This window comes from Felis catus, chromosome F1, assembly GCF_018350175.1.
Source record: "Felis catus isolate Fca126 chromosome F1, F.catus_Fca126_mat1.0, whole genome shotgun sequence".
In the NCBI taxonomy this organism is placed as follows: domain Eukaryota; kingdom Metazoa; phylum Chordata; class Mammalia; order Carnivora; family Felidae; genus Felis; species Felis catus.
In genome coordinates, this window is record NC_058384.1 from 42,023,594 (window position 1) to 42,047,502 (window position 23,909).

A 23,909-nucleotide genomic window follows, 5' to 3' on the forward strand; every position below is an offset into this window, starting at 1 on the left:
TAAATAAAATAGACACCATACCTTATTCGACCAGGGCAGGTTAAATGATTCCCATTTTGCACATAAGGAAGTTCGAGGCTGGGAAGACGAGTAGCTTACCCAAATTGGCCAACTGGTAAATGCGAGTGGTACAGTTCAACCCCCAGGTCTCTGTCCTTAATTCAACCGGTGGCTTCTCCACCAAACACCAGCTGCCTTAGGGCCCTTGGGCTGCCACAGGCTACCTGATAAAGACAGACTCGTAGGTCAAGGTTCCACCTGTGAAACAATTCACAGCCCTGGGGTGATGCTGTAGAACCTCCAGCATAGAGAAGAAAGAAGGAAAGAACAAAGTAGAAAGGGAGATGGTCACCCACACACACACACACACACACACACACACACACTCACACTTGGGCACCAGCCTGGACGCCAGAGAAAAGGCATCCAGGTATCATGTATGTGCATGTAGATGTGTGCACGTGTGTGCATGCTGGTGTCCAACTCTGACCTCCCGATCTTTCTCCTGTCTTCTCCTTGGTCGGAAGAAGCCAGCCTCCTGGGAAGTATCATTTTCTGCTTTAACTCTCCCCCCCCCCCCCACCCCGTTGTTTTGCTTCCTCTTCCTGCTCAGGAAGCACATGGCCCTCGCTGGCTGCGATGGAATGGAAGGATGGCTGGGCTTCCCCAGCTGGCTTCGGGACCCTGCAAGGCGTTTCCTCTCTCTGGGTTTCAGTTTTCTCCTCTGGAGGATGATGGGAGTGGCGTAGATGATCTGGATCCTCTCCAGCCTTCTGAGTCTATAGCACCTGTGGCTTCAGGCTGGCTGTCACTGTGCCCTTTGCTCCTCCCTCTTCAAAGCGCTAGGCCTCCTGGCCTTGGAGGCTGAGACACTGCTCTCCTCCGACCACCAGAGGGCAGGAGTGCACCGTCTGCTCTCGTTGCCAGAGTGGCTGCCCAAGACCGGATCAGTCCACCTCACCCGGTCTTCACCCCTTCCTGTGGTTGTTTTCAGCTAGTAGCTGCACTTCTATTTGTAAATTACCTGTGTTTACATGCCTGCTGCCACATCGAAGGCTGGACAAGGTGCTCCTCTAGCCTTTCCTTACCTCCGATGCCTGCACAGAACAAGGCAAAGCAGTAGCAGCTTCTCAGGAACTGACAGATCTGTCAGGGCTCAGAAGGATGGTTACACTTTCAACATGCTATCAAGTGAGCTTGTAACCCACAAAATAAAAAAGAAAGGAAAGAAAGGGAGGTGGTAGCAGGGACCAGGGAGGAAAACCCCAAAAGCACCTTCGAGGGGAGCAGAGGACTGAGATGGCCCATGTGGACTCACCGGGGTGTGTCTGTTTCTCCCAGGCATCATCGACAGCACTGTTGGGGAACAGCGACAGGTGGTGGCTGTCACCGGCGATGGCACGAATGACGGGCCGGCCCTGAAGAAAGCAGATGTTGGCTTTGCCATGGTAAGCAGCTCAGTACACCGTCTCTCTGCCTGCAAGCTGCCTTCTCCATCAGGAAGCCAGGACAGGCTTCTTGTAGCCTGCCGCCTCCTGTGCCTCCACGTCCCACACTGCGCTCTTTTTTCTGACTCTGTCTCTCCTAACGACCCAGCCAATGAGAGTATGTGTAGTGGGAGAGCCATCAAGTGTGAAGACTAGACGACACAGGCAGGGAAGCCACGACGTATCAAGCACGTATTCCTTCGCCAGCACTGTTCATCACTCTGCTTTACGCTCGTGAGGCCAAGCGCGTCCGAAGCACTTGGAGAGTTTATTTAAAATCGATTATTCCAAGGTTCCACATTTGGATATCTTGATTCAGTAGCACATGGGTGGGTCCCAGAAATGTTTGGCTTTTCCTAGCAGGCACACTGGTTCATTCTGACATTCCCGCAAATGTAGAAACCCCCGGATTGCAAATGTCATTCTCACACTCAAGTAGCTTATGATTGTAAGCCTCCCATATGTATTGCACTATTGGTGATTTTTTTAAGCCGTGGAAGGATATTCAAGAATAATCCGTGTTTGGGGTGCTCTCTTTAAAAGCAACCAAAAGGGGCACCCGGGTGGCTCAGTCGGTTAAGCATCCGACTTCGGCTCAGGTCATGATCTCACGGTTTGTGAGTTTGAGCCCTGCGTCAGGCACTGTGCTGACAGCTCAGGGCCTGGAGCCTGCTTTGGATTTTATGTCTCCCTCTCTCTGTGCCCCTCCCCTGTTTTCTCTCTCTCTCTCTCTCTCTCTCTCTCTCAAAAATAAGCATTAAAAGAAAACCACTTAACTATTTTTTTAATACCATTATGAACTCATGGGCTTAAGTATACTTGATGTGTTTTGATCCATTGCCCTTGTTGTTATTTTGACATTCACATTGACCCATCATTAGCCTCATGAATATTGCTGGGTCTTTAGATACAACGGCAATTGTCTTTAATACCTTACTTGGTTTCTGGCATGATAAAAGGTTCCAGAATCATCATGCATATTTCTTGTCCTGCCTGGAATCATCCATTTCTCAAAGGAGTCCTGCTTTGTGGTGAGAAATGGTATTTAGAGAACACAGTCTACATGTCAGGGTGTTCCTGACTACTGAGTAATTCTTTGTTTCTAGATCTTTTCAATGGGCAGAGCGAGGAAATATATCTTTTATGCCTCTTTTTTTTGTTTTTGTGTTTCTTTGTTTTAAAGTAAAATGCTTCATGAATCCATATTGGTATTTCCAAAGCAAATTTAGAATTATAGAACTCTAACTTGCTAATTTTATTTAACTTCCTTGATTTTATATTTATATCTCTTAAGCTGAAAATTCCGATCCTAATGTCATTAACATAATCATAAATTGCTTTACCCTAAAATATAGGTGATAGTCTCAAAAGAGCAATAATAATACAATTACTCTACTACAAACAGTTCAAGATCTTTCTTACAGTTCTTTTTTTATCCTGGAGGTATATCCTACCAGGTTCTGCCATCAAGGGACTATGTCTTTCAAACTGTCATTTGGAACTTTTTTTTAATTTTTTTTTTAATGTTTATTTATTTTTGAGAGACAGAGAGAGACAGAGTGTGAGCGGGGGAGGGGCAGAGAGAGAGAAAGACACAGAATCTGAAGAGGCTCCAGGCTCTGAGCTGTCACCACAGAAGCACGCGTTGCTTTGCCTTTTGGAAATTGCTTTTTAAACTTAATTTCGTTTTATACTCATATAAAGTAGTTCTCAGGTCTCCGTCTCAGGTCAAATATACAAAACAAGCTCTACACCAAGAAATCCAGCTTCTGGGGGCTCCTGGGTGGCTCAGTCGGTTAAGCGGCCGACTTCCGATCTCGAGGTCCGTGAGTTCGAGCCCCGCATCGGGCTCTGTGCTGACAGCTAGAGCCTGGAGCCTGTTTCGGATTCTGTGTCTCCCTCTCTCTGACCCTCCCCCGTTCATGCTCTGTCTCTTTCTGTCTCAAAAATAAATAAACATTAAAAAAAATTTTTTTTAAAGAAAAAAAAAAGAAAAAAGAAATCCAGCTTCTGCTCCCCTCCATCCCATTTCCTCCCCTCTTAGCCCTAAGTAACTTACTTCTCTTGTTTTTGGTGTATCCTTTGTTTGCTCCTTTAAAACATAATCAAACACGTAATATGTTTGTATCCCATTCTCTTAGCTGAGTGATATTACCTATACTACTATCTGTGCTTATCTATTTACACACCATACACTCTTTCTTTCGCATTGCTTTTTCACTTCATGTAACCTGGAGATTATTCCATAGTAGTAAGTACATAGAGTCCTCCTTCCTTTTTTCCCCCCTTTTTACAGCGCATGTTATGGCATTGTGTGGATTTATTAGAGAACTTTTTGATGGGGAAACTGACTGGTATAGTCTATGACAGGTACTTGTTTATTGCAATCCGAAAGGGAATATATTATTACCTGGTAAAGGGAACAAAATCATCTACTACTGGAAGCCCAATTAATGAATACACTCCTCTGTGGATTGTAGGATTTGCAAGACTTGGGATAGAAGTATGGGCTGGTGGTGTTAGGGATGGTTTTGCAAAGCAAGTAGGGCTTAATTGCAAGGACCATTGACAACCGATGAGATTTAAATGGATGAGGAAGGAGGATGTTCCAGGTTTAAGGAAATGGTGTAAGTAGAAGTCTATATTCAAGAAGTGAATAAGAGATTCAGAGAACGGTGAATAAACCAGTGGGTTTTGAGCAGAAAGATTAGATAGGAGTAGGCTGGAGAATGAATCCATCCGAGTTCACCTGTTGAGGGCTTTGACTGTCAGTCTAGAAGAGTTACTGTTTCTAAAAGCACAGCTTTCAACCATTGATAATGTCTCTTCAGAAACCTTTAGTGGTTCCCCAGGAACAGAATTTTGAACAAGGATAGGACATCTGAACTGTGCTGCCAGACTACTCCTCCTGGAAAAAAAAGTAAGGTGACTTAGAGGTGGGGGGCAGGGGGAGGGACAAGGACTTGAGTGAGATACTAGCAGCAGCAAAAGAAGTATAAGGATTTAGGGGCACCTGGCTGGCTCAGTCAGTGGAGCTTGCAACTCTTAATCTCAAGGTTGTGAGTTCGAGCCCCACGTTGAGGGTAGCAATGACCTAAAAATAAAATCTTTAGGGGCGCCTGGGTGGCGCAGTCGGTTAAGCGTCCGACTTCAGCCAGGTCACGATCTCGCAGTCCGTGAGTTCGAGCCCCGCGTCGGGCTCTGGGCTGATGGCTCAGAGCCTGGAGCCTGTTTCCGATTCTGTGTCTCCCTCTCTCTCTGCCCCTCCCCCGTTCATGCTCTGTCTCTCTCTGTCCCAAAAATAAATAAACGTTGAAAAAAAAAATTTTTTTAATAAAATCTTTAAAAAAAAAAAAAGAAAGAAAGAAATGTATGAATTTGGAGGTAGAATAGATAGGACATGTTTCCTATCCTTTCCTTCATTTCTAAGGTGGGGAGGGAAGAGAGAGAAGGGAGAGAAGGGAGAAAGGAATATCAAAAGATAACTGTCATTTCCAGCCTGGGTTCAGGAGTAACACGGTGGCATCAGACCCCAGCCCTGTTTTCTGTGGACTGACAACGTCACATTTTCCCTTCATCTTTGGAAGCGAGAACTCAAAATACGCCGGCTTGGTTATTAGCAAGGCAAGTGCGCCCTCTGGCGTTTCTGCCTGGTCCAGAAGCTTCTTGGAGGTCACGAACTGCAGCCCTGGTCCAGAACGTAGATAAGCTCTGCTTTAGCCAGTTTCTCACTGTCCTCCTTCCCTTTCTTCCTCAGGGTATCGCAGGCACGGATGTGGCAAAGGAGGCATCAGACATCATCCTAACAGACGACAACTTCACCAGCATTGTGAAGGCAGTGATGTGGGGGCGAAACGTCTATGACAGCATCTCCAAGTTTCTGCAGTTCCAGCTCACTGTCAACGTGGTGGCCGTGATTGTGGCCTTCACCGGAGCCTGTATCACTCAGGTGAAAGGAGTGGCGTGCGGGGTGGGCGAGATGGGAGAGGTGAGGCGGGGGCTAGGGAACGCAGGAGGCGGGGTACTGTCTACTGAGGATTAAGGACAAGAGTTTCCCCGGTGGTGTTGGGGCAGGAGTTAGCTCTGCCGAGTCTCCATCTGCCCGTGTGGAAGGATGGTAACTCATCTACCATTAATTAGCACATCCTTGTCAGCCGCTGTGATGGGTACCCCTCTGTGTTATCTCTCTTCTTCAAAAGCAATCTCGGAAAGTGGGTATTCTCTCCATTTCACAGGTGAGGAAACCAAGGCCCAAAGAGGTTAAGTAACTTTCTCAAGGTCACTCAGCTAAGAAAGGGCCAGATCCAAAGTCTGGGTGGATAGTGGGAGCTAGGCCATTGCAGGGGCAAAGGTGAGGCTGAGGAGGGAGGTAGGGGGTGTTTTCCAAGGAAAGCTAAACGGACTGGTTCTTCTTCCCACCAGGATTCCCCACTGAAAGCCGTGCAGATGTTGTGGGTTAACCTAATCATGGACACTTTTGCCTCCTTGGCCCTGGCCACCGAGCCTCCTACGGAGTCTCTGTTGAAGCGTCGCCCCTATGGCCGCAATAAGCCCCTGATCTCACGTACTATGATGAAGAACATCTTGGGCCACGCAGTCTATCAGCTCACTGTCATCTTTTTCCTTGTCTTTGCCGGTGAGCCGAGGGTGAGGCTGGGGCTGGGGGAAGGGTCGGAGGGCTAAATGGAGATGGGGGCAGAGAATGGCCTGGGGAAAGAAGGTAGCAATGGTGCACACTGAGCACAAGACTGGGAGTGATAACAGCTGCGTTTACTGAGTGTGTCCTCTCTTCCCTCTACCTGGCACATTATGCTATTTGATGTACCCCTCTCAAGAATTTCACAAGGGTGGGGGTGCCCGGGGGGCTCAGTCGGTTGAGCGTCTGACTTCGGCTCAGGTCATGATCTCGCGGTGTGTGAGTTCGAGCCCCGCGTCGGGCTCTGCGCTGACAGCTCGGAGCCTGGAGCCTGCTTCAGGCTCTGTGTCCCCTCTTCTCTCTGCCCCTCCCCTGCTTGTGCTCTGTCTCTCTCTGTCTCTCAATAATAAATAAATGTTAAAAAAAAAATTAAAAAAAAGAAAAAGAATTTCACAAGGGTGGCTTTCTATAGCTTTCTTTTTTTTTTTTATAGATTATAAAAACTGAAGCTCAGGTCACATAATGAATAAATAATGGTACTAAGGTCAAACCTGTGTCTGCCCTGACCCTGGTCCACAGTTTTACCACCACGCTGCACTACAAGAAGTCGAAATCGATGGAGCGAACTGAGAAAGAGGGTCAGATGCGTTGAGATGAGAACTAACACTTAGAAGTATTTGATAACTAGTGTAGCTCAGATACTAACCTATTAGAACGGACACCGGCCGTCAGCAAGCAGTTTGGCCATGCCAGCGTGTTCTGACTCAACCTGAGCCCTCGTGGAGCTCATACTTCACCCACTAATGCTTCCTTCTTCCCCACTAGGTGAGAAATTCTTTGACATCGATAGCGGGAGGAAGGCGCCTCTACATTCCCCACCCAGCCAACACTACACCATTATTTTCAACACCTTTGTGCTGATGCAGCTCTTCAACGAAATCAACTCCCGCAAGATCCACGGAGAGAGGAACGTCTTTGCAGGCATCTTCCGCAACCTCATCTTCTGCTGTGTGGTCTTGGGCACGTTCATCAGCCAGGTGAGCCTCCAGCTGGAGTTGGGGTAGGAGGTCTGGGATGGCAAAGACCAGAAGCTGGGAACAGGATTCCCTCGGTGCGCAGGAGAAGACATGAGGGAATGATGGGCACTCGGGCTGTAGATTGAACACTTTCGGATTCCCAGGTGGCTTCCATTTGCACACGGCTCTAGAACTGGAGCCTGCTGGGTCAGGTGCTCCAGGGCAAGGCGACGTGTTGGTAGCCAGTCAAATAAGACTTGTGGGATCCTTTGCTTACCTTTCTAAAACACAGAAATTTCACAAAGTGACCAAAGAGAGGGCCACTCTCCTAGGTCCTTTCCATGCCTCCTGCCAGCACGCGTGAAAGGTGCGAATACGTGCTGTACGGGGTCTCCCCTTGTCCCTGCCCCTTTGTTCACGAGGGGCTCGTGGCAGAAAATGCTGTGCAATTCACAGAGAAAGAGAAGTACGTGGTTCACATGCAGTTGACAATAAGCCTGACTTAGGCTCCCCTTGTAGAACTGGGGTCAAGGGCACAGTTGCCCTGGTGGTAAAAGGATTGGGTTCCTTCCTCCTTGCCCTAGTCAGAGGTAGACTAAAACATCTGCAGATACAGGAGACTATGAGCCGGCCCTATGACAAAGGGCTCCTGAGTCTCCCCCAGCAGGTATCTCCCTTATTTGCCCCCCTCCTCAATTCCCCCTCTCCATCCCTTTGCCTTCTCTTTGTCACCCACTGGCTTTAGTCACAAGAAGCCTCCAGCCCCCCTGGATCGCCAGCTCTTCCCTTAATAATAGTCATAGTAACGATATCTGCCCCTCCATCAGGGGCTCTATAAAGACTGTCTCTCTTCCCTTCTCCCCTTCTGGTTTCCTTCCTTCTCCTTCTCCTTCTCCTTCTCCAACAAGCCGATCAGGGCTTGCACCACAGGGATCACGGGGCAGGGGTTGATGTGGCCATGACGGCCTTGGCTGGACAGCTAGCTACCTGTTACCCATCAACGTGACGGTAGGCTGCCTCTTTCTCGGTTCTAGATTCTCATTGTGGAATTCGGGGGTAAACCCTTCAGTTGCACGAAGCTCACCCTGTCTCAGTGGTTTTGGTGCCTCTTCATTGGCATCGGAGAACTGCTGTGGGGCCAGGTGAGTACCGGCAGGGTCGCCGCGTGGGTCCGCACAGCCGGCGACGCCCCTTCCTCTAGAGGAGATGGAACACGCACCGCGGGGACTCCCAGATCGGCCCCGTCATCTTCTCCTTCCCACCCCTCCCTACCCACAGCTTTCAAGATCTTCCCATCTTACAGGATCCCAGAGGGGACTGATCAGTGCCCACCCCTTCAGAGGCTTCGGATCTCTTCTCTAACCATGCCTAGAGACAGGCACGTCCCTTAGCTTCTCTGAGATGGGAGTGGAAATTGTCAATGGGATTTTGCTAAGAAGAAAAAAAAAAAAATTGAGGGTCTTAGAAGCAGAAGAGTTTACCAAGCAGAAGTCTTTATTCTGATGAAGCCACAGTCTGGCTGTGAGCTGTTGTGCTGACAGTGTTTGTCTGGTTGTTGTTGTTGTTGTTGTTAATGTTTTGGTTTTTTTTAATTTTTTTTTTCCAACGTTTATTTATTTTTGGGACAGAGAGAGACAGAGCATGAACGGGGGAGGGGCAGAGAGAGAGGGAGACACAGAATCGGAAACAGGCTCCAGGCTCTGAGCCATCAGCCCAGAGCCTGACGCGGGGCTCGAACTCCCGGACCGCGAGATCGTGACCTGGCTGAAGCCGGACGCTTAACCAACTGCGCCACCCAGGAACCCCATTTAATGTTTATTTTTGAGAGAGACAGGGTGTGAGTGGGGGAGGAGCAGAGAGAAAGAGGGAGACACCAAATCTGAAACAGGCTCCAGCTCTGAGCTGTCAGCACAGAGCCCGACACGGGGCTTGAACCCACCAACTGTTGAGATCATGACCTGAGCCGAAGTCGGACGCTTAACTGACTGAGCCACCCAGGTGCCCCACTGTGCGGACATAGTTAAGGGCTCCCCAGCATCCTGTTTTTCACCCCGACCTCATCTGGGTTGCATGCCTGACCCTCATCTAAGATAAATCCAGACTCGCAAGGTCTCTAGAGAAGCAGATCACACAGTTCAGAGCATAGATTCTGGTACCGGCTACCCGGGTTTGAATCCCCATCTCCCTTCTACAAACTGAATCACTTCGAGCAAGTGTCTTACCCACTCTGTGCCTCAGTTTCCTCAACTTAAGATAATAGGATCACTGTTTATCGTTGTTGATCAGCCAGTGACTTACAACAATGTCCAGGACCCATAAGTACCCAGTAAGAGTGAGCTGTTAATATCATAACAATATCATCACGTCTGGTTAAGTTTTGTTCCTTCCCTATGACCACCGTGTGCATCCCCCTCATCCCCGTCTCTGACCCGGGCTAAGCTCTTGCAGACCCCCACTCTCTACTGACTGGCATCTGGCCCCCTGGGTGGCTTTGCTCTAAGTGGCCCCAGAGATCCTTCCCTGGGACCGCAGGCCTTCCCCCATAAACCTGCTAGTTGCTTCTTTCATATCCCCGAGGTGCCTCCCTGATTAATTGCTATCCCAGTTCCTAACACAAGTCCTTCCGCCCCGTCTATCTGCCGGTGTTTATTGATCAGGGGGTCCCTTTTATACTTGGGTGAAGCCTGCTTGTTTCACTGACTATCTGAAACTCCCGTCTGCGTCTGGTCTCACGTGTGGCCACATAACCTTGGTGCCGGATAATGGCCTCCCTTCTGTACCACGGAGCTCCTTCCAGTCATCCAAAAGTTGCACTTTGACCTTCTTCCTATTTCAAAATACTTGACTCTGCATCGGAACGCTCATACAGTCCCCGTCTCCTCCGAACCCTGTCTGCTCCTCGTCTGTCTGTGGAAGAGAAGTGATCGAGCTTCCTGTGTGGTTTATTTTTGAATTGCAAGCCCAACCCACTGCCCCATGTCTTCTGGTAATACTCCTCTGTCCCTCCCTCCTTGGCCCGTCCCACCCACTCCCTCATCCCAAGCCCAAGAAAACCTCTAGTAGCCTTTCACCCCCGTGTCACACACAGGAATTACTTTGCCCGTGGTAACTAGAAAAGGGTCATTCCCTTCCTGCACTCTTCTCTTCGCCCATACACATGCAGTGTGACCGTCCTGTCCCCAGACTTGTCTTCCCCCTGGTCTGGTCTCTGTCCCTTCCTACTCTGTATCATGCATTACAGTTCTACTTCCCTTAAAAGATCCATGGCAAAATGGAAAGGAAGAACTGAGACAGAAGGAGAATGAAATCTACAACTAACCAGGCAGCTGGCTGGTCAGATACTAGAATGGAAGGTCTCCTTTGTACGTCCACAAATACAGAAGGCCTTCGTGATGGTCCGCCAGTTGGTAGGCACCGCCTACCTCCCCACCATGGGTGATAGGGTGAAGACTGACCCACCCGGGGGCCTGACCGTGCAAGCTGAGTGACAGCTCTCCCGCCCTGACTCTGGTGTCTCCCCTTTTGCTGCACCTGTTCTCAGATAATCTCCTCGATACCTACGCAATCCCTGAAGTTCCTGAAGGAGGCCGGGCATGGCACCACGAAAGAGGAGATCACCAAGGACGCGGAGGGGCTGGATGAGATCGACCACGCGGAGATGGAGCTGCGCCGAGGCCAGATCCTCTGGTTCCGGGGCCTGAACCGCATCCAGACTCAGGTACTCTTCCTAGTGGCCGGTCCTCCCTCCAGGAGAAGAAATGTCTCCAGGTTGGGAGGTGTTGGGAGGGCAGCAGCTGTTCTTGGTGGCCGACATCTCTTCCCTCCCTAAGGCTCACTGCTGCTGGACAGCCCGGGCTCCCTTGCTTCAGGACAGATCGGGCAGCAGCTGCTACGGGGGCTCCATAGTCAGAGGGCCTAGAGCACGGGACACCAACTGGCAGCATAGTCCTTTAGCTTCAGGTTGGCTCTAAACCCCACTTTGCCACCCTCCCGTTGGGCCGGCAAGCTTCCCGTGTCAGGTCTCTTGCAAGCACCAGACCTCACTTCACGGTGGGAGACGTTCAGAGTCCTTCCCCACCCTTGAGGAGGAAGGAGTTAGACAATAGCTCTCAGCCAGCACCTCCAGCATACGCTGCACGCACATCCTCGAGCTGCTGTTAGGATAATGTAGCTGTTCTCCAGAGGGATCCTGGTCAAAGAAACTCATCCTCTTCCCCACTCAAACTTTAAGGCCATGGTGGGGAATCTGGTGGCTAAGTGTGTATAAATGACAACAGTCTTTCACTGCCGAAGCATCTTTTGCAGGATTCAGACTTGCTTCCCAAGAAGGAAGAAGCTATAATTTCCCCAAACCTTTTCCCTTCTCGAAATTTGTAAAATGGGCCTCGATGCTGCTTGAGCCCCCCACCTATGAAGCCCTACAGCAACTTTTTGTTCCCTCCCTTTCCACGAAGCAACTGTAACCCACCTTCTCCTGGGTGGGCGAGCTGGTCTAGGCCGGTCATCCTATCTCTCGCCCTGTCCTTGCTCCATATGCCTCTATTGTCCTAGTCCTGAGATTTCCCACCCCCAGAGAGCAGGCCTGTTCCTCTCTGCTGGTTGGCTGGAGAGCCCAGAAACAAGTTCACTCTCTAAAATTAGCCTCGCAGATGGTTTAGAAAGTTCCCTAGTCAAGCCCACCTCCTTAGTGCATGGGGAAGAGAGATCAAATGAACCTTCACAACTGAATATGCTGGGAACCTGTCTCCCACAGACGAGACAATGATGGAGATGGGAAGGAAGGGAAGGAAGGGCTAGGTAGGGAAACATGGGGCTCCTCCCTCGCGCTCCTCCTCCCAGAGAGGGAAATTCCCACGGGACCTGCCAAAACCGAGCCCCCCGCCCCTCGCCCCCACCCTTCCAGGCCACTGGCTCCTGTCTCTAAGGCCCGGTGCTTTCCTGCAGGTCTGCTCCTTTCAAAATAACCTGTCTGCTTTTCTCTCCTTCAGGGTCACTGCCTCCTCCTATGTGATTTTTTTTTTTTTCTTAGCCGGGATTCCCTCGTTCCAGCGTCTCCTGGCCCCTTGCCAGACTTCTGTCCTGGGGGGCTGAGAATCATGGATCTTCCTTCCCCTCCACTACCGATTACCATTCCCTCAACTCTATACCTCTCGGTTCCCTGCCTGCATAGCTTTTAGGAAACTGCCTCTCCCTGGGGGGCCTGAGGCAGCTGGGCCAGAATGGCATGAAAGCCTAGGCAGCAAAGGCAACCCTCGAAGATGCCACCATGACCAAATCCCTGCCATTGGCGGTGTGCACCTGACCCCATAAGCAAATGGGCCTGGCTGTGCTCACCTGAGTCACAGACACCTGACGCTCTCTCCTGGCATCAGCCGGTCGGCCTCAGCAGGGCTCTAGCGAAACCCCCGCCATCTGATTGTTGGTCCTCATTGTCATTCTCATTGGCACACGTGGGGGATGACAGGTGCTGCCCAGCTGTTGTCCCATCCTGGTCCCTTTAGTTTAGGGAGACCCAAAAGCACTAGAGAGCCGAAGCTTGGGAAACTTAAGGGCTAGACTCTTGGGAAGGTAACCCTGGGATCCACTTTCACTGTGGAGGTTGGGACTTTGTAACACTAACAGGCACTAAGGAAGGAGTGTGCACCGTAGCTCTGTCCTCCCCACGTGCAAACCCTTTCCTACCACGGGATTGGGCTCCTCAGTCCCCTGGAACTAAAAACTATATAAGGTGATGAAGGGATGATAGTTTAGCTCAAGCTTTGGTCTGAATCCAGAAACGCGCCCTAAACATTTCACGGCTTCTCGGGAAGCTTTAAAAATAAGAAGAACGGTCGGACTCATAAGGTGCCTGCCCTCCCACCTTCCCACCTGGGGAAATGAACTCACATAAATGGAACCAGCCCTTGGTGTTAAGCCTGTGGGCATTTTTGAGATGATTCAGCCAGATCCTGAAGGAGAAAGGAATTCTTTTTGATTTGTTCCTTGTCACCTCGGGGTCAGGGGTAAAGACGGGAGGTCTGCCCCAGGCCCCAGACCAAGACCGTTGCTGGAAACCAAATGGCGTGAATTCACCTCTGTCTCTGAGAAGTAGCACACAGAACACCAGAGGCCACTTGTGTGCGTTAGACTTGTAGCCACTAACCACCACCGGCCAGCTTCCTCCCCCTCCCTGGATCTGGCTACTGAGTCATTGTCAGACCTCTGCCAGGCATCTATCTCCAGTGTGTGACCGCAGCTAGTAACATTCTCCCTCAAGAGCCTGGCCGCTGGATTCCTCAGCTCCCTTCTCAGGGGCTCTGTCCGTTTCAGCCCCGGGAGAGGGTGTCCCAGAGAAGAAACCCAGAAGCAGGTGAGCCCAGCCGTCGTGGCCTGGGAGGCTTTCCACCCCGGCCACCTGTGTGTGGGCTACTCCATGCCTCTGTTTTTGCTTTAAACACAGGAGTTAGATTCCTGCAGAACCTGCAAAAACAGGTCGTCGATTTCATTGATTCAGAGCTTCCAGAGCCTCAAAATTCAGTAATCTATGCTTTGCCTCGTGTCTTAAATTCCATGCCTTATTTTTTCAGAGGACAGGTCAGCACAGTGAATAAGCTGTCACTATCTGCCAGGAGTCATGGGGTGGAGAAGTACCTTTACATTTTAGATACATTTGGACACCCACACACCTAAAGTGTCCTTCAGAGGCTAAAAGGGAAGAGAAGACTGGATTCTGGCTGGGTATTTGGACTCCACGGCAAATTGTTCCTTAAATGAAGTGTAATATGCAAATAACGGTTTTCCCCCTTCTCCTCACTCTCGCTTTGTGTCTGAGGGAATGTCGCTCTTTTTCCCCGGCTCCTGTCCCCCTTTCCCAGCACTTTCCACCCCCCTTCCCTGACCCTCCAGGACCCCCGCCCCCTGCCTCTTTCTTCACCCCTCTCTGACTGTGGAGCAAAGCTGTCTCACTCTCTGATTCTTTGCAGATCGACGTAATTAACACATTCCAGACGGGAGCCTCTTTTAAGGGAGTCCTAAAGCGACAGACCATGGGTCAACACCTTGATGTAAAACATGTTCCTAGCTCATCCTATGTAACAGTTGCGCCAGTCAGATCTCCCCCCACCACTTCTGTTCCTGCTGCTGTTCCACCTCCTACTCTGGGCAGTGAGTGACAGTCTATTATGATGCATGATTTGCTAAAATGACCACAAGAGAGCACGTGGCATCCACTTTAACCAACTGTGGCATCCACTTTAACCAACCGTGGTTATCTTTTCCTTTTGGTTTTTCCCTTTGATCTTTGACTTAAGGGAAGAAAAATGGGACAGAAATCCCACTCCCAAACCAGGCTGTGTGCCCTTTTATTTATTTACTTTTTTTTGGTGTTGAAAAACTATTAAACCATAGCCATTTTAAAGGCAATAATCCTGTTTTCTGATTGTTCCTCTGCATTGCTCGTTTCTTCCTGGAGTTTTGTGTTGGTTTGTTTTGCTTTCCTTTAGTTTTTTGTTTGTTTGTTCTGCTTTGTTTGGATATGTTGTTCCTCTCCTCTCCTCCTGCTCCTTGGAATCTAAACCTTATCTCCTAAGGTTAGATGTGAGCTTAGGCCAATGAAAACCTTGCACTCGCCTCATTTGGGGGCAAGTTTCAGATCTCCTGAAAGTGAGTACGAAGAGAGCTACATTCCCATGGGGTTTTCTTACCAGTAGATCTGTCATAATTGAGCCAGTGTTGAAGTCGGTCCCTTAGGCTACCTCTCTGTCGTGAGCTGGTCATACTGGCATAGAGTAGCTGAGTGTGAAGAAAAGAAGGTGTTCAGTTCACATGCACAGGGCTAAGTGTCCCTACGGTTTCACTTTTCAGGGACTTTAAACCAATTGAATTCACATGTGGGCGGGAGAAATGTATAGGCAAAGGTCAACATAACATGTTTTTCTTCACTCCAACTTTTTTTTTTTTTTAAGGAATCTCTGAAGAGCAGCTTTTGCTTTGTTTTGTTTTTGTTTGCTTTTCCTTTCCTCTAGTTTGATTGTGTCGGCCGTAGCCAGCCCTCCGCGTTTTATTGTGCGTATAAGGTTTTAGGAACCCCTTTCGCAGCCAGACTGTCAATTGGAATGCTGCCAGTGTTTAACCTAAGATCTGGTGTTCCCTTCGGTAGATTACTGGATTCTTGCTAATGCTTTTGCCTTCCTGTTCCTGGTCACTTTACCTTCCCCCAAGGGGACACAGAGAGGTGAGAGAAGGCTCTTTGCTGATAGTGCAAGGTACTTGGTGGGGAAGGAGCCTCTGTGTATGAAGTTTATTGTGAGCTTCAGATAGTTGAGTGTTTTATTTATCTCTTTCTCCCCCACTTCCAACCTGGAGCAGGGAGGTAAAGAAAGAACAGTTGCATTGTCTATGGTTCACGTGTTTGTGACCTGTGCAGGTTGACCAGACTTAGATTATTTGTTGTCTTTTCAGCCAACTCTAAGGGTTCTGGGGTGACATATAGGAGGTGGGGTTTTCTACAGATACGTATTTCTATAGATACATATTTCCTAGGCCCCAAAGCAGTCAAAGAACAAAATAAGTCCTACCCTTCTCTCTCTGGTCCTTCCACATTCCTCTCTTATTTCCTTTTTTCATCTAGTTTTTCCCTGTCCTTCTAACTAGCATCTGTTCTTTTTTAATTATGCCCTTCTTTTTGGAAGGGTTAGTGGCAGGTGAAGGTAGAAATCTACCTTGATGTGAAGGTAGAAAGAGACTAAGCAGAAGACAGAGCCCATTGGGCTCTTAGGGAGTTGCCGGTAGAAGGTGTGGTCCACACCCTCAAAGACAGAAAATCAGTCAAGAGACACAGCCACGCCTGCTCTTTCTCCAGCTGTGCCTTCTTACTTGGCCATCCTAGAAGAAATAGTCACGCATTTGAAGACCCCCTTCCCCATTCCAGATCTCTAAGTGAATTCAGTTATTTATCTAACTTTCTGTAGATAAATCTTTAAGATTTCCCTCTATAGGAAAGCCCTACTCCCTTCTCTTCCCCCTGGTTTCTGAAAAGAGAACAGAAAACTGTAGAATATAGCTGAAGAAATGGAGTCTTCATCTGCCCCTTCATAGAGCTCCAGAGAGTGGCCCTTAACCCTCATACCTAATGGAAAGTCCAGCCTGGTTGGGACTCCTAAGACATGAGAAAGAGTTACCCTTCAATCCGTGACTCCACCCATAGGACAGGGGCCACAGAAGTGTCATTTCCCAGCGGTTTCGAGAGATGAAAACTGGGGAAGGAAGGGCTGATTGGCCGAGGGGAGAGTGTCAATGGCTTTCACAGCACCCTCTTCACCAGCTATGTCTTGCTCCCCGTACACGGCTCACGCACCAGACATCAAGAAAGGAGGATCCCACCTCTGCTTGGGGTGGATTGGTGATGATGTATCTGTGTGATTGTGTTACATACTCTCTGAGGCCAGTGCTGGAGCCGAGGAGCATTCTGGCACCCTTCTCCCTTCTCTCTGCCACCAGGCCACTAGATGGTGCCACCTAGCTCCCTGACCCCTCTTCCTTTGAGCTCTTTATGCAGGATGCTGGTTTCCCTTTAGATTCTAGAAGCCCTGCAGTCTAGCCGGATGACTGTTCCTTGCTCCCCCAAAGAAGAAATCATCCCTATTTTTCCATCTACCCATTCCAATTCACTTTTATTTCCCTTACTGTTTACCTGTAACAATGTTATTGATCACCCCAACAGGTGAGAGGAAAAGCCAGAAAACAGGGCTCCAGACCCTGACTCCAACCCCCGTTTTTAAAAATCTGTTTTCTGTATTGGACTTCACACAGAGTTGTTTTCATTAAGCATTCAGTGGCTTAAAAAAAAAAATAGAAGCAGGAAGTTTGAAAATCACTGATATTGAAGAGAAGCAACTGGTGGTATAAAGGTACCTGTTCTTCAGCAGCACTTGTTAAACACTTTGAAATCTCAAGAGCAGGTGGAAAGCGTGGGCCATGCCATCACTCCTACAGGGGGGTGACATGGCTTTGAACCCACCTCTTGAGCCTCTGTTCCATGTGATCTGACCTAGATCTGGAGCAAAGAGCACATGACAGGTAAAATTCACCCGTCAGTGGTCACTAAAAGTCCTAGCAGGGTGGAAAAGTAGGTCCTTACTTTCCGTTCAGCGTGGTGAACGTGTGCCCAGGTTCCTTGCTTCTTCTTGGCGGAAGCGTTGAGCTGACCCGACCCAGTGGCAGAGAGTCCTTTGCCTTCTAAGCTCTGAGCACCCTCAGTCCCGGGGGGGTCCTGCCGTGCTGTTGTGGGGTGGAGGAAAGCCTCGGCTGGCCAAGACACAACGTTAGTGGATCCTCCTGGCGCGTTCGTCTTAAAGGTTCTATACAATGACCGAAAGCACGGCCTGACTCTTTGTGTCTCTGCTGTGTGCACATTCTTCTCCAGGGACACGTTCTCTGCTGCGACAGCAGAGGGGTGGAAGAGGTGCCTTACGCCAACATTCATCATTCCTCGCCCTGCCCCTCCCCCACACAGCAGTTTCTCCCGCATTGCCCCCATTTCTTTTCTGATGAAACAATTTTGGGACGAGACTAGAGTCAGCCACCTCCCAACAACTAAAACTGCCCTACCACCACCGTCTCTTCCCCCCCCCCCCCCAGCCTCTCCCTCCAACCTCTCGGGATCCAACCTCCTGCCCCTACCCCAGTTCTACTAACCCAGGTTCTAAACCATACTTGAGAGAGGCCTACGGTTCAGAAAAGCAGGCCGCCAAAAGAGCTAGTGCCTGTGGACAAGGCGCAAGGTGGTCATGGGAATCAGTTGTTTATTTTTCTCTCTTCTCTAAGTTGACTGAATCCCTTCCCTTTTTGTGCGGTAGAAAAAAAGACCTTGACCCTTCTAGGACAGTGCGGTTCCCTCTGCCCGTTAAAACTGCAAATTGTCTGTAGCACGGCCTCCCGGGTTGGGTGCCTTGTCTCCTGGTCCCATCCTCTCCCTTCTCCGCCTAAGATCGTGCTCCTCTTCCAACTTACAAACGGCTGGACAGAGCCACAAGGCCCGGCACAGGTGCTGTGCATCAGAGACACGACACGCGTCTGAATCACGCAGGCCACCTCTTCTGTCAGTAGTCAGAAGGAAGGCATCTTCTGATACCCGTATTTCCTCCCCATCTGCCAGGGGAGGGCCTGAACGGTGGAGTTCTGCTTTCTTTGGGGGAAGGGGACATGGTTGAGGTGGCAGGATATAAGCGTATGCATGTTCCCTGACAGAGCAACTATTAAGCTGGAGAGCCTCAATTTCTTGCATGCTGCCAACACAAACGAAGATTGTTTTGTCTGCCTTGCTGCACGGTATCCATGGTCACTTATCACCCAAAGTATATCCTCTATGTGTTTGGCTCTTTAAGGGGTTTAAGCAGATAACTAAACGTCGGTGTGTGATTTTTCCGTTCCACGTTCGCAAAATGTTTGGCCTCAACACAGAAAGCCACGTGTCTGAATCATCTTTTAAGTTTGGCTATTAATTTGCACCTAGTTCCAATGCCCTTGCCTTCCATCCAGAAGAACTAATGAATCTTTGTTTTCTGTTTCGTTTGAAGAATGGATTGTTTGGGAACGCTAACTTTGCTTTGGGTTCTCTACCTTTTTTTTTTTTTCTTTCTTTCTTTCTTTCTTTCTTTTTATTTTAATGCAGCTTTTGAAATATTCAGTTGTTTGCCATCACTCACCCCACCCCAACCCCGTGCTTGGAAGTTGATGTTCCTGGTGTTCCGTGATTTCTTATGTGTTTGATTTTGATTGTTGAGCAGTAGTGTCTTGTAGTTTGGGTTTTGTTTCTCTCCTCCAACCACGAGTTCTTTGTTCTACTGGCCAATTCTCACCTTCGTGTTTTCTCGTCCTCCTTTTCCTTCCCCTGGTATAGATCAAAGTGGTCAAAGCGTTCCATAGTTCCCTCCACGAAAGCATTCAGAAACCCAAGAACCAAAACTCCATCCACAACTTCATGACCCACCCTGAATTCGCCATAGATGAGGAGGTGCCACGAACACCACTCCTGGATGAGCATGAGGAGGAAGATCTCGAACAGGCTCCTAAGGCTGGGACTAGGGTGCTCCTGTTGGATGGTGAGGTCACCCCATATGCCAACAAGAACAACAATGCGGTGGACTGCAGCCAAGTGCACATCGTTGCCTCCCATGCGGACAGCCCTCTACACAGCCTGGAGACATCAGTTTGAACTTCATTCTCTGGCTCCCGTCCCCGCTTTCCCCATTTCCTTTCTCATCTGTCCCATCTCTAAGGTGACGATGGGACTTTTCACTGTCATGTCAGCTGCTCCCAAGTATGTGTGAACCCCCACCTGACCATGAAGAGGCAAGAGTACAGACCAACAAGGATTTCAACTTAAACTTGAGTTGGGGTTTGTAGCAGGACGCAGTCAAACCCCAGGCAGGTAACGAATGGTAGAATCTACCCCTTGGGTGTATCAGTTGTCATGTGTAAAGAAATGATGACAATCCTCTTGGCATCTACCCCAACCCAGACTCTTCCCGGTATATATACATATGTCATCAACTCCTGACTTCTGGATTTTACCCTATGAGTCTGTGCCATTTATAAGCGAGGTTGAGGGTTCAGAGAGATAAAATATCCCCAAACGAGATGTGTTGAGATAGGAATGGAATGTATAGAATCATCTTATAGAGTGGTTGTTTTTAAAATGACTTTCCCATTTTCAAACCTTACACCTAAAGCCCTCTAGCTCTTTCTGCCCTTCTGGTCAAACCTCCCCAAGGTTCTTTGGGTCTTTTGTGACCATTGTCTTCCTTACTTTCACTCTTTCTTTTTTTTCCCCCTTTTTTTCTTTTTCTTTTTCTTTTCTCTTTTTTCTTTTTCTTTTTTCTTTCTTTCTTTTTTTTTTTGTCATGATGATTGAGAAATTGGAAAGGACATGGCTGAATTGAGTCAACTTTGGCCATTCTCCCTTCTGGCCCCAGTGGAACCCTTGCTTTAGTCTTAGAGGAGGAAAGGTTTCTCTGCTAATAAGATCCTTTTGAAGCAATTGAGAGCTGGTAAGAATGTGTTTCTGTTGTTGTCAGGTTACCTTCCACTTCTAAACTGCCATCTTGTCAGGTGTGTATCATTTCTAAGTGCCAGGGAGCTCAGCCTTGACCATGAAGCTTTCATATGTTTGGTATGCAATTTTTACCATAAGCCTGATTGTTCTCCTATTCCCAAAGTGGTAGCAGAGGAATTAATTGAGACCGGCCCTGCCTCCTAAGTGGACTTGGATATTGAGGACCAACAGCTGGAAGTTCTAGGACAAGACAGACCATCAAAGCCAACTCTTGTGCAATCCTCCTTGGGTTGACCACTACCGCTTTCAAGGCCTTCTGCCAAGGCTCTTCTAGGACAGGACCTGATTGTTGGGGAAGTGAGTACTGAGAAGCCTTGGGAGAGGCCAAAGGGCCATCCTAACAGGATCAGAGAAACCCTTCGTCCGAGAAAACCAGACACTCTGAGGTTAGGTGCCCAAGTACCAGCTTTGACATATCCTTCATCTTTCTTGTTCTGCTCTTTCGTGGCCCCTAACTCGTCTGGTCTCTGAACAGGTCCCAACCTTTCTCAAATATTCTGCTTTTGAAAATACACATCCCAAGTGGACTCCAGTGACATTTTGCTGACTTGAAGGAGCAAAAGACCCACCCTGAAATTCTCTCCTTCCTCCCTCCCTTTCTCCCACATGACCCACTCAAGGCCCTCCCCAGAATGTGCTCGACTGTAAAGCCCGGTGCCTTCTCTCCCTGAACACTGCCCAAAGCATCCCCTTCCTCCCTGCCTCTCAGGAGTTGGGGACTTTGCCAGGAGATTTTTTTTTTAAGTGTTCCTTAATGGGACAAGGTGGAGCCACATTTGCAGGAGCTTCATTTTTATCCCTGCTGATGTGGACATCAGCTCCTCTGTGCATGTCTACCGGTTCCCATTAAATAAATGAGGCCTGTCCCCCTCTTTCAAGAGTGATGGGAGTAGGGAGTAGGGCTCGAGGCTCTTATGAACTGCCAAATGTCCCCTTGTGACGGGAAGGTGGCCTGAACCTATGCTCTCTGGCCTTCTCTTCTAGATCCCTCCTCCCTTACCCCTTCCATCTGGGCTGTCCGAGGTAGAAAGAGCAAGGAAACAATACCCCCTACCCATCCCCACTCCTACGCAACCCACCAAATTTGATTCGGGTTTTATAAGGGTCACGTGCTTCAGCAATCTTTTCTCTGTCTTAAATACTCCTGTGGGGACAAAACAGCTCACCCAAGGTGTTAGGTGTGCACATACATATTTATTAAGTACATTGGAAGATTTCGTTCTGTCAAGTCTTTTATTACCTCAGATCAGTTTGAGAAACAAGCCAATAACAAACTTTGGAGGCTATTTTACCATTCCTGCTCCCAAAAGACTCTCATGGTGCCTGACAGGTTACTCTTGAGAGCTTGTGTCTACTTGTTTAAGCTCAATGGTTTTTGTGTGTATTCTAGTTTCCGTGGTAGGAGAGAAAAAAAATAGAGAAATATTATGCAAAAAATATAGTTTTCTTTAGATCAGAAACTGATATTTTTGAGTCAGCCATATGTATTTTGTTTAAAGGATTCGAAATTAAGTGCTGTCATGTTACCCTGTGGCAGGAGCATATAACCAGCTGTTTGACATGACAGGTGACTTAGTATATTTGTAATTGGTTTGAAAACCAATGCACCGTACTTCCTTTCTCCAAACAGCCATCTTTATACTTAGGGAAAAAAAAATTTGTTGGGTTCTAGACTTTTTTAATATAAATTTTGTTGATATGGAATTGAGTAAGTTTAAGTGTTTATGTGCATATGTTTTTTATATAAGTTTTTTTTCTATTCAGTTTTAGTGATCCAACTGGCAGTGAGTCAATATGGCACAAGTTACTAAAGCTTTCCCCCAATATGGTGCTTTAGATCTGAAAAGGGTCTGATGGGGAGAAGGGGAAATTACTATCCTAGATGAACCTAGAAAAATGGGCAGCAGACTGTGAATGGGAAGGAAAGCATCCAGCAAGAAGGGATAGCCAGCAGAAAATGAGGGTATGTCCCCCATGGAGATGGGTGCCAGGCTTTTTAGTGACTGGTGAATTAAGATCAGGGGCCTTGGTTGGATTTCGTTTCTTGATGGGTAGCTGGCAGAGTGGTACCCACAACACGAATATCTCTCGAGCTGCAAGGATGCTCTGATTTGGGGGTTGCATTTTTTATGGTTCTTTCACCTCCTGTTGTCCCAGGAGTTTTCCCTTAATGAGTCTTTGTGCAAGGATCTGATTTGGGACTTCCCCTCCCCTAGAAATGTTGTGTGCAATATATTAGACGGGGGATAGATTTCTAAGTGGAAAAATCAAAGGCTGGTTCTAACCCCGGGTGGTAATCTTGGGGCTAGGTCCTTCCCATAGGTGCCCTCTGAAGTGACTCCCCCATCCCTAAAGGTGTTAGACCACCGAGCAATCCTTCTGACGCTTGTGGGTTCTTTAGGGTCTAGGTTTCTTCCTCCACTTGAACGTCAGAGGGGAGAGTTTGCACCGTTATATCTGAGCGTTGACCTCGCTGCCGAAAACCCGGGGGGGGTGTGGCAAGCTCGCATGTGTCCTGCAACCTCTAAATGCCTCACCTCCTTTCTTTCCTGCTTTCTTTTGCCTAACGATTGAAGCAGCCTGGGATACCATCACAAAGTGCACACTTCCTCACTTTCCGTATCTAGGGACCACCCGCTGCAGCGGTGGGGATGAGGCACTTGTAAATGCCTGCTATTCTGAAGCCATTCCAGCCTTTTCCTCAGAATAGACCAGACGCCCTTCCATTTAGCTCAGTGCCAGTGCTCTGCCTTCCCAGCCCTGCTGTTAGGCCTGCTGTCCCCTTTCCTCTTGACGAGGAGAGACGGAGGGAAGTGAGCTCCCCGTGACCGAACTGGCCTTTGGTTCAGATTTGCTCCCCATATGTATATATGCCATATGTGAATATGCCATATATATGTGCCAACAAATCTATCTACGTTGTTCTTTTCCGATCAGCACGCAGATAGGAACTTTGAGTTTCTTCGTCTCTTTTTTTCTGTTCTTCTTCTTTTTTTCAGTAATTAGTATAACAAGCACTGGTATTTTTGTATAAAAAAGAAAAACAAACAAAACAAAAGATTGACTAGTGTGGTCTGCATGCCATCAACAAACATGGCGACAGCCAAGCAGCAGTGTGCGCCCCAGTGTGTGTTACCATAATTCGCAGTTCAGCCAAACAGTGCACCCGATCTGTATTTGCGTTCCGATATTATTGAAGTTCTCTGTACAACGTTTTGCATGTATTTATATGGTTCTTAAAGGAAAAAAAAAATGCCGTAAACCGGCAAATCTGAAATTCAAATATGCTGTCCACTGAGACGGGAAGAAGAGGAGTTTTAAAAGACGGGGGAGAAAAAGGGATATATATATATTTTTTGGAACCAATAAAGCTTGTTGCTGATGAGAATCAGTACTGCCGTGCACTGAAAATAAAAACCCATGCCCACCTGTAACTGCGCTGTCCTCAATGTGTCTCCGCTGGGGGGGGTCGTGTCACCGGGGGTCCGTGGGAAGGGGAACCTGCCACCGTCACATCAGGAACCCATCCGTGCAAGCCCGGAGCTCAGCTTGTCACTGGACCCTGACATGCTTCTCTGCCAGCACGTCCCTCTGGTGACTCGTGGCCCCGCTTGCTGGACCCCTGCGCCGAAGGTACGAGCTTTGCTCCCCTTGCTTCGGGCAGAATCCACAGTTGG

At 48.6% G+C, this 23,909-nt stretch overlaps 1 protein-coding gene across 12 annotated transcripts in view; it reads left to right on the forward strand.

The window, feature by feature from the left end:
* Positions 1-23,666, forward strand: part of ATP2B4 (ATPase plasma membrane Ca2+ transporting 4) — a 98,327-nt gene extending 74,661 nt beyond the window's left edge. For 7 of the 12 annotated variants that reach the window (XM_006942883.5, XM_045049012.1, XM_045049011.1 and 4 more), the window contains 7 exons: positions 1,342-1,448; positions 5,245-5,436; positions 5,910-6,123; positions 6,949-7,160; positions 8,174-8,281; positions 10,681-10,857; positions 19,018-23,666. In XM_006942883.5, coding sequence (XP_006942945.1) covers positions 1,342-1,448; positions 5,245-5,436; positions 5,910-6,123; positions 6,949-7,160; positions 8,174-8,281; positions 10,681-10,857; positions 19,018-19,332 — 1,325 coding nt within the window. In that variant the 3' untranslated portion in view covers positions 19,333-23,666. Of the gene's footprint in view, positions 1-1,341; positions 1,449-5,244; positions 5,437-5,909; positions 6,124-6,948; positions 7,161-8,173; positions 8,282-10,680; positions 10,858-14,101; positions 14,283-19,017 lie in introns of all 12 variants that reach the window. The other 5 variants (XM_003999387.6, XM_006942884.5, XM_003999388.6 and 2 more) reach the window with 4 other exon arrangements.
* Positions 23,667-23,909: the final 243 nt, after the last annotated feature.